The sequence below is a fragment of the Carassius gibelio genome, chromosome A8 (genome assembly GCF_023724105.1).
Source record: "Carassius gibelio isolate Cgi1373 ecotype wild population from Czech Republic chromosome A8, carGib1.2-hapl.c, whole genome shotgun sequence".
In the NCBI taxonomy this organism is placed as follows: Eukaryota; Metazoa; Chordata; class Actinopteri; order Cypriniformes; family Cyprinidae; genus Carassius; species Carassius gibelio.
In genome coordinates, this window is record NC_068378.1 from 11,866,094 (window position 1) to 11,880,738 (window position 14,645).

Consider the following 14,645-nt stretch of genomic DNA (forward strand, 5'->3'; position numbering starts at 1 on the left):
TGGCATCATATATTTACATTTTATATCAATGTACTTTTATTGGCATGTCTGGGCATGTGCTTCATATTAGTGTGAATATTACTCTAAATTACAATGCTAAGAGATTTTAACTCTTTTAATCTTTATTTGCTTTCACCTGTCTTTTTCCTTCCTCTTGCTGAAAGTGGAAGTAACCTAGATTTAGTGTTGATTAAAATATTTCTCTCAGTTCTGTGAAGAGGAAGGGCATTCCTAAGAGTTTTTCCACTGGTTATGAGACACAAGCACTTGTTTACATTCACTGTATTTACATTTCTTTGAAAAGATTTCTTCTTTTTAATGACACTCAACCGTCTTAGTTGCACAAAGCTGACCACATTTTATTATGAAAGAGGAGATCGAATGGAAACGTGGAAGAGAAATCGAGAATATGACAGCTTTTTTGTTGTTTAAGAAATCTAACATCAGTTGTTCATGCAACAGGTCTGGACTGGAGAAAATGGGTCCGTTCTGTTTAAGCTGTGGTCATCTGTCGATCTTTGTGTTTGTGATAGAGGTTCTTTACTCACTCTGTTTTTTGTTTTGTTTTTACAAAAAAAGTATTTCAAATAAATGCTGTTCTTTCAAGCTTTTTTTACTCAACAGAGAATTCTTAAATAATGAAACATGGTTTCCACAAAAAATATTAAGCAGCACTGTTATCAACATCAATAAAAAAGTCAAAAATGCAAATAAGCACATTAGAATGATTTCTGAAGGAGCATGTGCCATTGAACACTGGAGTAATGATGTTGAAAATTCTGATTTATCATTGCATTTTAAAATATTAGAATATAAAACAGTGTTTTAAATTGTTATAGATAAATTAAGCTTTGGTGAATACAAGATTATTTTCCAAAAGCCTATTACCAACCCCAAACTTGTAAACTGTAGTGTAAATATTCAACAAAAGCATGATTCACTAAATGTGCTAAAAATATTTTTTTACATAAAATTTACATAGAATTTGCAAACCATAAAACACAGGGTGGATCAGTCACCAATCTGGTGACCAGTGGCTCCATGACCCTTGTGTCACCTCACCTCTGCTTTGAATAAGGATCAAGTGCATTTGATAAAACAAGTGAGTACATTCTGATCCCTTTAAAAAAAAAAAAAACTAGTGCATCAATGTCTTATCTAAGTCCTTGGGTCTGTTTATGCCCATAAACAACATATAAAACATCATCAATCACAGCATCTCAGGAGACTGTTATTTTCTCGAAGTTTCCACTGTTAATGTTTTGCTGCTGAACTTCGCTTAAATGTAATTAATGTCACAACACTGATATGACATAAAGCACCCAATAGGGAAGCTAGTGGCAGTGATTGGTGTAGATTGCGGGAGGAGGTGGAGGAGGCTGTGTATCTGTGGAGAGCTGATCCTTTAGGCTGTTCATGTCAAAGACATTTAGCCTTTGCCTGTTCTGTGTCTGGCACTCAATGTTCTTTTGTGGCCACTTTGCCCCTTGAATAAGAGGGTCGTCTGATGTCTGTACTGCTCATGTGATCCCTCTGTTTTGACATCAATTGCTCGTGGCACATGCTGTCTCCAGGGAAACCCGAGCGTGTGACTGAAAATCGAGGAAATGAGAAGAAGATAAGAGTGGGAAGAATCGGGTGAATGTTGCCGTTAGACCTTTGTGCTGATTCAATGTACAGTATTGTTCAAAATAATAGCAGTACAATGTGACTAACCAGAATAATCAAGGTTTTTCGTATATTTTTTTATTGCTACGTGGCAAACAAGTTACCAGTAGGTTCAGTAGATTCTCAGAAAACAAATGAGACCCAGCATTCATGATATGCACGTTCTTAAGGCTGTGCAATTGGGCAATTAGTTGAATTAGTTGAAAGGGGTGTGTTCAAAAAAATAGCAGTGTGGCATTCAATCACTGAGGTCATCAATTTTGTGAAGAAACAGGTGTGAATCAGGTGGCCCCTATTTAAGGATGAAGCCAACACTTGTTGAACATGCATTTGAAAGCTGAGGAAAATGGGTCGTTCAAGACATTGTTCAGAAGAACAGCGTACTTTGATTAAAAAGTTGATTAGAGAGGGGAAAACCTATAAAGAGGTGCAAAAAATGATAGGCTGTTCAGCTAAAATGATCTCCAATGCCTTAAAATGGAGAGCAAAACCAGAGAGACGTGGAAGAAAACGGAAGACAACCATCAAAATGGATAGAAGAATAACCAGAATGGCAAAGGCTCAGCCAATGATCACCTCCAGGATGATCAAAGACAGTCTGGAGTTACCTGTAAGTACTGTGACAGTTAGAAGACGTCTGTGTGAAGCTAATCTATTTTCAAGAATCCCCCGCAAAGTCCCTCTGTTAAAAAAAAGGCATGTGCAGAAGAGGTTACAATTTGCCAAAGAACACATCTAAAGAGAAATGGAGGAACATTTTGTGGACTGATGAGAGTAAAATTGTTCTTTTTGGGTCCAAGGGCCACAGGCAGTTTGTGAGACGACCCCCAAACTCTGAATTCAAGCCACAGTACACAGTGAAGACAGTGAAGCATGGAGGTGCAAGCATCATGATATGGGCATGTTTCTCCTACTATGGTGTTGGGCCTATTTATCGCATACCAGGGATCATGGATCAGTTTGCATATGTTAAAATACTTGAAGAGGTCATGTTGCCCTATGCTGAAGAGGACATGCGCTTGAAATGGTTGTTTCAACAAGACAATGACCCAAAACACACTAGTAAACGGGCAAAGTCTTGGTTCCAAACCAACAAAATTAATGTTATGGAGTGGCCAGCCCACTCTCCAGACCTTAATCCAAATGAGAACTTGTGGGGTGATATCAAAAATGCTGTTTCTGAAGCAAAACCAAGAAATGTGAATGAATTGTGGAATGTTGTTAAAGAATCATGGAGTGGAATAACAGCTGAGAGGTGCCACAAGTTGGTTGACTCCATGCCACACAGATGTCAAGCAGTTTTAAAAAACTGTGGTCATACAACTAAATATTAGTTTAGTGATTCACAGGATTGCTAAATCCCAGAAAAAAAAAAATGTTTGTACAAAATAGTTTTGAGTTTGTACAGTCAAAGGTAGACACTGCTATTTTTTTGAACACACCCCTTTCAACTAATTGCCCAATTGCACAGCCTTAAGAGCGTGCATATCATGAATGCTGGGTCTTGTTTGTTTTCTGACAATCTATTGAACCTACTGGTAACTTGTTTGCCACGTAGCAATAAAAAATATACTAAAAACCTTGATTATTCTGGTTAGTCACATTGTACTGCTATTATTTTGAACAATACTGTATGTGAGTTTTACTGATACTTGTTACATCTGACTGAACAGTTTTCCACTGAGTAGAGGATAAAGACCTGATGATTTGACCTTAAACATTCTCTTTATCTAGACACACAGAAGGCAAACCTTTTAAAATGGATCTGTGCTCTTCAGTTGTGGTTATGTAAAACATGGTCCTTTTGATATTACTTGGTGTATTGTCATTGCTGGGTCATGATGACCCTCCTCCCATCTTTGTTGCTCTGTGCATCAAGTGTTCTTAAGCAAAGATAAAGGGGGAAAAATGAGAAGGAGTTTGAAAATCAGTGGCCTTTTATAATCATAATTTGATATAGCAGCAGTCTTAACTAACAGACTTCAGAGCCCACATCAGTAGTTTGTCTGGAGACATCTAGTGGTTAAAGCTGAGGTGCCCAGACCACCTTTTCATACATTTTCAAGGTAAATAAGATGAAAAATGTTCAAACTAAAATAGAAATTAGAAATGAATACATGCTTCAATTATGTTTTTTGTTGTTGTTATTTTCCGTTGAGAATGACTGCATTAAACCCCATGTAAAGTGGTTGGTGTTACATGTCAGTCAAATAGTCTATTTTTGGACAAAATAGGCTGCCATAAGCACCTGATCTTGCCTTTAGTCAAAGGTCTGATTACCTGAGCCTAAATATATGTCATTGTTCTTGACAGTTGTTCTTTTATAATTATAATTGAGTGATTTACAGACAAATCACTAAACAGAATGATTTGATCACTGCCTCGTGATGTGGTTAAGAGCTCCTCTTGGTGACCATTACCTGTCTTGGAGGACAGATGTTTCTAAGGAGCTTGAGTGTTTTAGTGTGTGTGTGTGTTAGTACAAGCTGTTCTTGTGAATGATTGTGTTTTTGTGTGTGTTTTGTCTCTAGGCTTCCATTGTTCCAGGCTAGTGCTTTTGCTTTTCTAGCCCCAGCAAGAGCCATCCTTTCACTGGATAAGTGGAAATGTAACGCAACAGGTACTTGTTGAACACACACACACACAGGTGTACCCTCCCAGTCACACTTAAAACTGCTAATCTGATCGTCTTGTGTCTCTGCAGCTGTTCCTCTATTGAATGCCACCGAGCTGCCACACACAGAAGACATCTGGTACCCCAGGATACGAGAGGTGTGTTAAAACAGAGAGAATGAAGAACAGAATGTGTATCTAATGAGGAACACTAATGTAAAAATCAATAAAGGAACTGATGGTGAGAAACTAATGAAATAAAATGAGGTGACGAGTTAAGGCTATAAAGGCCCTGAATTATTAAAAAAAAAAAAATCTATAGAATCACAATCACCGTAAATTTAAATAAAAAGGAGGTAGGTAAAAAAAAATCATCTTTACATCAAAATTTAATGTTACAATGGATTAAATACATGAATAATTGTTTTCCTAATATTTTACATTTGTATGGTTAATTAAAATCTTGAAATGTGATTACTATTGATTAAAAGTACAATAAACCATGTAGTGACTCGGGTAATATGAGCTATTGGAAACTGCATTTAAAAAAATTTATTTCATCTAAATAACTTTGCGCATAAATGTTTATTTAGTGGGCTAAAATCAATGTACAGTAAAAACTAATTAGGACATGATTTGTGTGTTAAAGTGAATATTCTGTAAAGATCAGTGAAAAATAAATACAGCAATGTGGATAAAGATTTAAAAAAATGTGTATATATTATAGGCTGTACACAGTAAATGAGTAGTTGTTATAAGTATATGATAACGTATATGTAATATGAGATTAAATGAAACAACTTTAAAGTACAAACTGAAGCAGTAATAACTATAGACAGCTCCTTTTTTGCACACACTCACTCTGTGTGTGTCACAACACTGAAGGAGACGACTGAGAACAGACAAGGTAATCTTCAGACTTTTATTCTGTCTGTACAGGGGATATATTGGAGGACTTAACATGATCTTAAGTCTTCTCCAAGTTTTGTGCATTTTGAATGACATTAGAGTGAATAAATGATGAAAGAATTTGTATTTTTGGATGAACTATCCCTTTCTCAGTCTTTTAAGAGAGTTTTGCATAGACTGATTTGATATTGATTCTGGTGTGGCAGACAAAGACAAAGCAACTTGTAGCTAAATTAGATTAAACAGAACATAACTCTGTCTGGAGGTCTTTGTCAATGACACTTTTCAATCCTTGATCCCTTTTAACCTTTAACTGCTTTTTGAAGATCCATCTTTTTCTTCTTCTAGTTTATTTGTATGATGATCAGATTTAGGTTAAGTTAACTTCTTTCTCCCTCTCTGTCTCTGTAGATCCAGGGTGCTATAATCGTCTCGTCTCTAATAGAGGTGATCATAGGGGCCTTAGGTTTGCCAGGTATCCTGTTGAAGTACATCGGCCCGCTCACCATCACTCCTACTGTCACTCTCATTGGGCTCTCGGGCTTCCAGGCGGCTGGAGAGAGAGCAGGCAAACACTGGGGCATAGCCATGCTGTGAGTACAGCTCACACACACACACACACGATAACTGTAGCTCAGTGGATGCAGTGTATAAACTCTCTGCCCTCTGTTAAACAGAACCATATTCCTGGTGCTGCTGTTCTCTCAGTATGCGCGTAACATCCAGTTGCCGCTCCCAATCTACAAATACAAAAAAGGCTGGACGTCTTATCGCCTGCAGCTGTTCAAGATGTTCCCAGTGAGTTTCTCCACATTCATTCAAGACAAACACAGTTTAAACAGAATAGGAAAGCACATAAGGATGTAGAAAATGATTATTATATTATATAGAATTATTATATTATTTTATTTGATATATATATATATATATATCATTTTCTCAGTAGATAATCACATTATACATCTTCCTGTAATAATGCAGGGAAACATTCATTATACATAAATCTTGTATCAGGGATTGATGTATTTTCTTAAAATTAATTCACTTTTTTTATTATCTGAAATATATATTTTTTTTTTTATGTGAAAGCCCATATAAATGTTTCGCTGCTAAAGTTGCAATTGTGATTTTAAAAAAAAAACTATTATAGTATATTAAGTATAGTATTTAATAGTATAGACAGTATAGTATAAGTGTGTGTATATGTATGTATGTATATTTTTGTTTTTCTCAGTGCCATCCCATTAAAAAATAATGAATTATACATTTATGTATATTCTTGCTTGCTTGCTTATGCTGTTGCCAAAGTTGTGCCAATTATGGAAAAAAAATATTGATAAAACACCAGATTTTCATAGCAGAAGAAATATATATTTTTTTTACATTCAAGTGATCATCATTCAAATTCAATCATTTGAATTTCTGTTTAATTGCAAATGCTGCTTTTTAAATATATTGGCAGGTAAAGTTGTTGAACATATCTCAATAATCAGTGTATTGCGTTTTACACTTGATTTACACTTTAAAATTATCCACATTCTCATAAAGGAGTTCTCATTTTCATTAGCAGTCTGGTGTCTCCTGCTCACAGGAGCGTGAGGTGGCATTTTCAGAGTGTTGGCACAGCTCTTAATCTGCCGTTAGCTCTGATGACAGCCGTAATTACCATGCTGTTTCAGAGATGAGATCATTTTGGCCTGTGTTTTTAATGGGAGCACAGCAGACAATGACATGGCAATGAAAGTGAGTGTGGGAGGCAGATAGAGGCAAGCCAAAACACACAGATTGATCCTTGATGAGGAATCGTGAGAGAGTTTCAGCGTGCAGTGCTGTCTGCTTGTTTGAAGGCTAGTGGAGGAGGTTGGATAACATGTCTGGCTTTGTGTTCAGCAGTCTGCGTTACTCATCAGGAATTAGCATGAGAACAGTGTTGTTTCTTTGTTTTAAGTAGCTGGGTTTATCTCTCTTTCTTTCTCTCTGTAGATCATCATGGCTATCCTTGTGTCATGGTTTCTGTGTTTCATCTTCACGGTGACTGATGTGTTTCCTCCTGAGAAGGACAAATATGGCTTCTACGCCCGAACAGACGCCCGACAGGGCATCCTGGCAGCCGCCCCCTGGTTTAAGATACCCTACCCCTGTGAGTGTGTTACTCTTTTCCAAACCTAGCGAACTGCCCATATTTCTGCACCTCTTAAGGCCAACCCTTCTGAAAAAGTAGTACACATTAGCATGCTTTTAAAAATTATATTTTTCCAGAAGTACTTCTTTTTTTCTTTTTTTGTGTGTGAACTGAATGTAATGTTTTAGGAAGCTTATTTGCATGTTAATTACAATTAAATGGAAAAAAAGTATTCTCATTTACATTTATATTAACTAGTTAACTTTAGAGTGTTTTACATATATGTAATTCCCTATCTACTCCTATTAATTACACATTTGTAGTTATATTGTAACTTTAAATGTAATATCTATACATCAAAACAAGTTTGTTTCTTTAAGGCACAACAAAAGATTATTCTAACATAATGTGTAATAACTTTATTTTATAGTTGAATTTGTAATTCAAGTTAAGTGTGGTAAGAAATATTGCTCCAATTAGGTCACATATGAGCTTCCATGACATTTAGGAGGCTTATAGGCAGCTCACTATGTTATAATAGATGAACTACATCAGTTCTTACATTTAAACTGATAATTACATTGAGAACTAAATTGTGTAGTGAATATAATATATTCAGTAAACCTTGTTAAATGCTAAACCTGATCAGATTATACATGATGTTTTGTTTGAATGGTTGTGTTGTAGTCCAGTGGGGGATGCCCACAGTGACAGCAGCAGGGGTGATTGGGATGTTGAGTGCTGTAGTTGCCAGCATCATCGAGTCCATTGGAGACTATTACGCCTGTGCCCGTCTCTCCTGTGCCCCGCCTCCACCTATACATGCCATTAACAGGTACAACACAAGGACACAATTGCACATATCAAAACTGATAAGACACTTAGCATGTTTGGTTGTCCTAATGCACTAATTGGAAAATTATTTTTCTCAGAGGGATCTTCATGGAGGGTCTTTCCTGTGTTCTCGATGGCATCTTCGGGACAGGAAATGGCTCCACATCTTCTAGCCCAAATATTGGAGTGCTGGGCATCACCAAAGTAGGACCTTTTCCTATCCAGCCTCCCTGGTATTAGATATTGGCTTTATGACCTGGGTGTTAAAAGCACATGTAGAGAGCAGTCCATATAGCACATAGCAGCATGTGCTAGAGTGTACAGTGATCCTCAGTGACTGCAGCGGATCATTAGCAGCCTAAAGACCTTCAGTAATGAAGAAAGCAGTCGTAATTTAAAATAAGCTGTGGCTGTCTATGTACTCCCACAGAAACTATTCATGTATTTATTTATTACGGATGCAACTACTACACATAAGGCTAACTTTGATTACAGTTCCATAATTACAATTTGTGCTGATGTGTTTACTTCAGCAATTTGTTAAGGAAACTAAATATCACTTTATTCACGGACATATGCTACATTTCAAACCTTAGAGAAGTTGTATTTTAATTTTTTTGTAATAAATTAATGCTTTTATTCAGCAAGGATGCATTCAATCGAAAAAAAAAACTTGATATTTGTTATGTTAGTATATATCTATTTTTAGTAAATGCTCTGTTGATTTTATAAAAAAATTGTATCAATAACTCCTGGAATATGACTGTATTCCCCAAAAGTATTAAGCAGTTCAATTATTTTTAACATTGATAATAATAATAAATATTTCTTGAGCAGCAAATCAGTAATATTAGAATGATCATTTGTGACTGAAGGCCGGAGAAATGACTTAGCATAAAATAATTATTTCTAAAATCTTACAGACTACAAACTTTGTAATTATAGTGTATATGACTTTTTAGGTTTTGTATCTCACTTGTTACTGTATATTCCGGTGTAATGCACTTGTTATGCAGGAGTTATCCTCTGATTGGTCGTTTCTTCTCTCTGTGTGTTTTATTGTGTAGGTGGGGAGTAGGCGAGTAATTCAGTATGGCGCGGCACTGATGCTGTTACTAGGAATGGTGGGTAAATTCAGCGCTCTCTTCGCATCACTGCCAGACCCAGTTCTGGGGGCGCTGTTCTGCACTCTATTCGGCATGATCACCGCCGTTGGCCTTTCCAATCTACAATTTGTGGATCTCAACTCATCCCGCAATCTGTTCGTCCTTGGCTTCTCCATCTTCTTTGGCCTGGTCCTGCCCAGCTACCTCAAAGAGAACCCGCTAGTCACTGGTAGATACACAAACACATGTCTACTCAACCCAATGGAAATGATGATTGCTTCTGGAGGAACTAGTGAGGAACCATGTTCTTTTCTTCTTTTGTAGGTATAGTGCAGATAGATCAGGTGCTGAACGTTCTGCTCACGACTGCCATGTTTGTAGGAGGTTCAGTGGCGTTTGTGCTGGATAATACTATTCCTGGTAGGTGCAAATCTCATAATACACTCAAAAAACACTGTTTGTCTGAAAAATCAGGAGAAGATGGGGAACTTTGATTTCTTTTCAACCCAATTAAACCTCTCATGAAATCTTTCTATTCTGTTCCAGGCACCCCGGAGGAAAGGGGCATACGCAAGATGAATCGTGGAAGCGGTGTATCTAAACGGGAGAGAATGGAGTCTTACGACCTTCCCTTTGGTATGGACTTCCTGCGGCGCCATCGCATTTTCCAGTACCTCCCAATCAGCCCCACATTCGCTGGCTACCCATGGAGCGTCCTCACCCACAGATGCCATGAGCGCCACGACAGGAGAGAGGATGACATACCAACAAAGCCAGAACTGGGAGAAAGTGGGGTATAGTGTAGGTTTTTAGATCGTAGTCACAATGCTCCATTCCACCCAGTCAGTGCAATCTTCAGTCCAGTCCTTTACTAAACATCCAGCGATTTAAACTCTTTTATCCCACAATCCTTTAAAACTCTGTATCCTTTTTGATTGACTCATCAAGGTTTTCCAAAGTTGGTTTCTAGCTGTGAACACGGCTTCTAAAAACTTTGACAGCACAGCAGCTTTGGCATTGATCTGAAAGTCTCTCCATGAGAACCGCGAGTGGATACAATTCAGGTTGTACTTGTTCATCTCTCTCTGTGTGGGAGGACATGTGTACAGAGACTGAGAAATCACTATATATTATCTACTGGATTTCCAATATCAGTGTTGCTTTTTTTTTTCGACCTGCACTGCTCCGTCTGCACAAAGCGTCCTTTCGTAGATAATTGGGTGTTTGAATTTAAACGAGGCACTAATGAGTGCTATCACACACTTTCACATTCAATACACACACAAAGACATGCTCACACTCGCATTATGCATGGAGCAGTTCCGGATCCCCGTTGAAGATAGAGGATCGTTAAGGTTTACATAGTGATGCAAGGTTATTGTGCTTTATGTTTGAATTGCATTGCTTGAATTAACGCACAAAATGTAGTTTGCTTGTTCCTACTTTAACTTCTAGTCTTGCTTCCAAATCGTAAGTTAGCTGCTATTTTGATTAAAAGCTCTTAAGCTTCTTAAATACTGTTATTTGACACCTTGAAATTGTAGTGGTTGCACGTTTTGGAGGCAGATAGCTATGCAGTAGGTAAAATTAGACGAAAATCGAATGTACTGTCAGTGCATGGCTTCAAAAGAGGGAAGACTGGAAGGGAAAAACTTGAGAATAGTTGCACTCAGGCAGTCCCATTGAAAGACGTGGGGAAATGATTGCGATTGAGTCGACTGAACCCTCCTTTTGGCTCAACCACAGTTTTGTTTGATGTAGGTGGCACTTCCTCACTGCTGGTTAAGTGAAAGTGGTTTATAATGTAGATTCCCACAAGCACTTCAGATGTGGTTTGTTTTTGAACACCAAGAGGATGGGTGGCATTTAGTGGGCAATCATTGACAGGTTCTTCAGCTGTACAAATCCTATTATACTGTATTATCACAATCAGTTTCTGATCATTAGTATTTAGTTGTAACTATAAATTCACATTTCCCATCTTTGGTTTACAGAAATTTTGTGATCTTTACTGTAACAACATGTACAATACAAAGCATTTTTTTTTTTTTTTTTTTTTTTTTTTATAGCATTGAAACCAATATTTGATCATTGGAGACTCTATTGTCATGGAAGGGTGACTTCAGTGGCCCTCTTAATATAGTACTGTGCAGTTGTGCTTTAACCTGATATGTGATAATCTCACTTAGAGCTCCATCTGACGGTGGTATTTGTACTTGTAATTTATTTATTTATATATACTACATCTACTATCTTTGTGCAAACCATTTGCTGCCTGTAAGCAGGAAATGGAAGATGCAGTTCTCCACTCTAAAGTTTGATTTGAAATGCACACACAAGGTGTGTGTGTGTGTGTGTTGCAGCTGAGAAATTGCAGTTTTATACTACCACATTCTTGACATTTACGACATAACTGGTGCTTCCTCAGTGAGTCATTCCAACTAACATGTTTGAGATGTTTTTTTCTCTCTCTCTTTCTAGCTGACCTGTAATACAGCTCGATGTTGGATTTGTGTTGTATTAGTCTTTACCCGAAACCCTAATTATGCAAGGAGCATTTCACTTAGTAACACAATGTTACAACTCTTACTTTGTTTTCAGCCTTATTTACACATTTAAAAAGAACTTCTGTGCATTATAGCAGGACAGAACAGATGACAGAGTGTTTTTAATGTGTTTGGGAATGTTTAAATGAGTGGAATGAGATCTACAGTTCAAATCAATGAGAGTCAAAACACAAATAATGTCTAAAGAATTCATTACTATTACACTTAGTGTTCCTAAAATAATCTTCTAAAACGTTCAGCACTCTAAAGTGTGTTATAATGATTCCAAAGTAAATGCAAGTGAGAAAGTGTGCAGTTTGCCACTAAATCTTCTCCCATTCTCACCGCTAGTGCTTACAGTGGTGTCAGTTCTCATCTCCTCGAACTTTTATCCTTAAATAGTTTATTGAAATGTTATTGTATGACATCTTATGAAGACCTTTCACATCCTGAGGTGTATAATTGTCTGTCAGTCATAAAGTGTTCTATGGCAGTGACATGCATAAATATTTGTCAAGTGATGGGGATTACTGAAAACATATATATAATATAATAATAATAATAAAAAAGGTAGATTTGTTGATGCGAAATATGGTGATGAATATGAGAACATTTTGGAAATAGATGCTCTTGTGCTGAACTTCAGTATCCACTGATGTAAAGTTTGTGATGGGTCCTAATAACATGGTGGCATGTGATTTCAAAGAAAATAAGCCCTTCAGTTATTTTGAAGGGGATATATCTGAAGAATATGCTTAGTTTCTCTGAATCATAATATGTTTTCTATATATATATATATATATATATATATATATATATAGTTTTTACAGACAAGATGTTGGGGGGAAAGTGCTTATCTTAAATCATCATGCTGCAAAGCGCACCAATTTGTTACATTTTTATTTGAGTAAAACTAATTTTCTTTTTTGTTGTATTTTTTAATCTTAAGTTTGTTTGAATATTTTTGTTAACTTGACTGTTTTCATATTGTATTTTTCTAACATTACTTCCTGTTCATGTTAAAAGTAGTACAAAAAAATTTAAATAGAAAAAGGTGCAATGCATTGAGACTATTATAAATATATGAAAATATATATATTTAGGGCAGAATGTGCTATATTCTTGGACCAGCCATTGCAGCTCCTGTAAGTAGAAACAGCAGAAATTGTTTTGTTCCATGTCCCTAAAGATATTTAATAAGATGTTTCTGAACAAAACATATTGTCTTGTGTCTTTTTGCATGTTTTTGTTTTCATGTGTGTATCAAGGTTCCCCAAATAAAACAGTATATATCAGGTATTTAAAAAGGAAATATGAATAATAATAATTATAACTTCTTATAAATAACATTTTATAAATAATTATTTTAATAATTATTCAAACAAATCAAATACCATTGTTGTCTATTCCTGCATCCTTGACTGTTTTCAGGGTCAGGTTATAGCGCTATCTGAGGGGGAAATAATAAAACTTTAACATTTCAAATGAATGGATTTTTTTCTGAATCGTGGTCTAGTTATGTATGCAAGGTGACAGTAAAATTTTGGTCTGATCTGTTAAACTCATCAAGTATATCAGGTTACACATATCTGTTTTTCACCTCTGCTTCTCCCCCATCAACCGTGTGTGTGTGTCTGTGTGTGGTGACCGTAACCATCGGAGTTAACATGATTAAGCACGCCACTCAACCAGACTCAGTTAATAGATGCCGTCTTAGTGGATGCAGAGAGAAGAAAGTGAAGAGATGCTGTCAACAACACCAGGTCTATTCTTTATGGTCCCTTTTTGAATATTAATAAAGGACACAGTTAATCAAGTAATCAAATAATATGATAAATGATAGACCTACAAGAAGTGTCTCATGGTGAAGATGTCTACAGAACAAATCTAACAAAATGTTCAAAATGATCAAAGTATGTTGTTTTTTGTATGTTTTACTGATTGAATAGCCATATATATATATATATATATATATATATATATATATATATATATATATATATATATATCAGATTTAATGGAACCAGGCTTATTTTTATAATAATTTTTTTTTTCTTGTCAAGTTGACATGTTTGAACAATTGTTAAAAATTAAAGGTTTACTTCCCCCACAAAATGAAAATTAGCCTGTGTTTTACTAACCCTTAAAGCAACCCTAGGTGACTTTCTTCTTTCAGATGAATCCAATCGGAGTTCTAAAAAAAATTGGGTAACACTTTATAATAACTGCATGCTATTAATCATTAGTTAAGCATTAGGAAACAGTTAATTCATCATTTATAAAGCATTAATAGACATTTATAAGCAGTTTATAAATACAGGTATAAATGCTTTATACCTGATTTAAAAGCATATCTATAATGTATTTAATAATTGTTTTTTCATACTTTATTAATGATCAATTTATCATTTCTATATGAAGTATAGCATTATTTACACACCAGTTATTAAGGAGTTGTCAGTGGTTCATAAGATCACTTAGAAATTGTAAGTAAATTGTTAATAAACTATTTAGATGTGCATTCATACATCTTTTTATTCAGACATATAGTAATAGTTACTTAGTGTTAATAAATGGTTTATTAACATGTATTTCTACTGTAATTCAGGGTTAATTCAAGTAGTTATAAAACATATGTAGTTGTTAACTATTTTTGTGAGCTCATCTAAAGTGAGGAATATTTATACCTTGTAAAGCTTTTACAAATGAGATTTAAAGGCTGTTACTATTTCTATGTTCTGTATCACTGTGTTGTGTTAATTTCTGTTTTTGTTTAGAAGATAACTGAGCCTTTAAATATCCTTTATAAATGCTTTACAAGGCATAACTAGTCCTCACTTTAGATGA

At 35.7% G+C, this 14,645-nt stretch overlaps 1 protein-coding gene across 2 annotated transcripts in view; it reads left to right on the forward strand.

Annotated features, from left to right (window-relative positions):
* LOC128018466 (solute carrier family 23 member 2-like) overlaps window positions 1-13,694 on the forward strand; it is a 32,137-nt gene extending 18,443 nt beyond the window's left edge. For both annotated transcript variants that reach the window (XM_052603964.1, XM_052603965.1), the window contains 10 exons: window positions 4,200-4,288; window positions 4,373-4,440; window positions 5,602-5,783; window positions 5,868-5,988; window positions 7,174-7,330; window positions 8,000-8,147; window positions 8,245-8,350; window positions 9,214-9,481; window positions 9,577-9,672; window positions 9,799-13,694. In XM_052603964.1, coding sequence (XP_052459924.1) covers window positions 4,200-4,288; window positions 4,373-4,440; window positions 5,602-5,783; window positions 5,868-5,988; window positions 7,174-7,330; window positions 8,000-8,147; window positions 8,245-8,350; window positions 9,214-9,481; window positions 9,577-9,672; window positions 9,799-10,052 — 1,489 coding nt within the window. In that variant the 3' untranslated portion in view covers window positions 10,053-13,694. The remainder of the gene's footprint in view (window positions 1-4,199; window positions 4,289-4,372; window positions 4,441-5,601; window positions 5,784-5,867; window positions 5,989-7,173; window positions 7,331-7,999; window positions 8,148-8,244; window positions 8,351-9,213; window positions 9,482-9,576; window positions 9,673-9,798) is intronic.
* The last annotated feature ends 951 nt before the right edge of the window (window positions 13,695-14,645 follow it).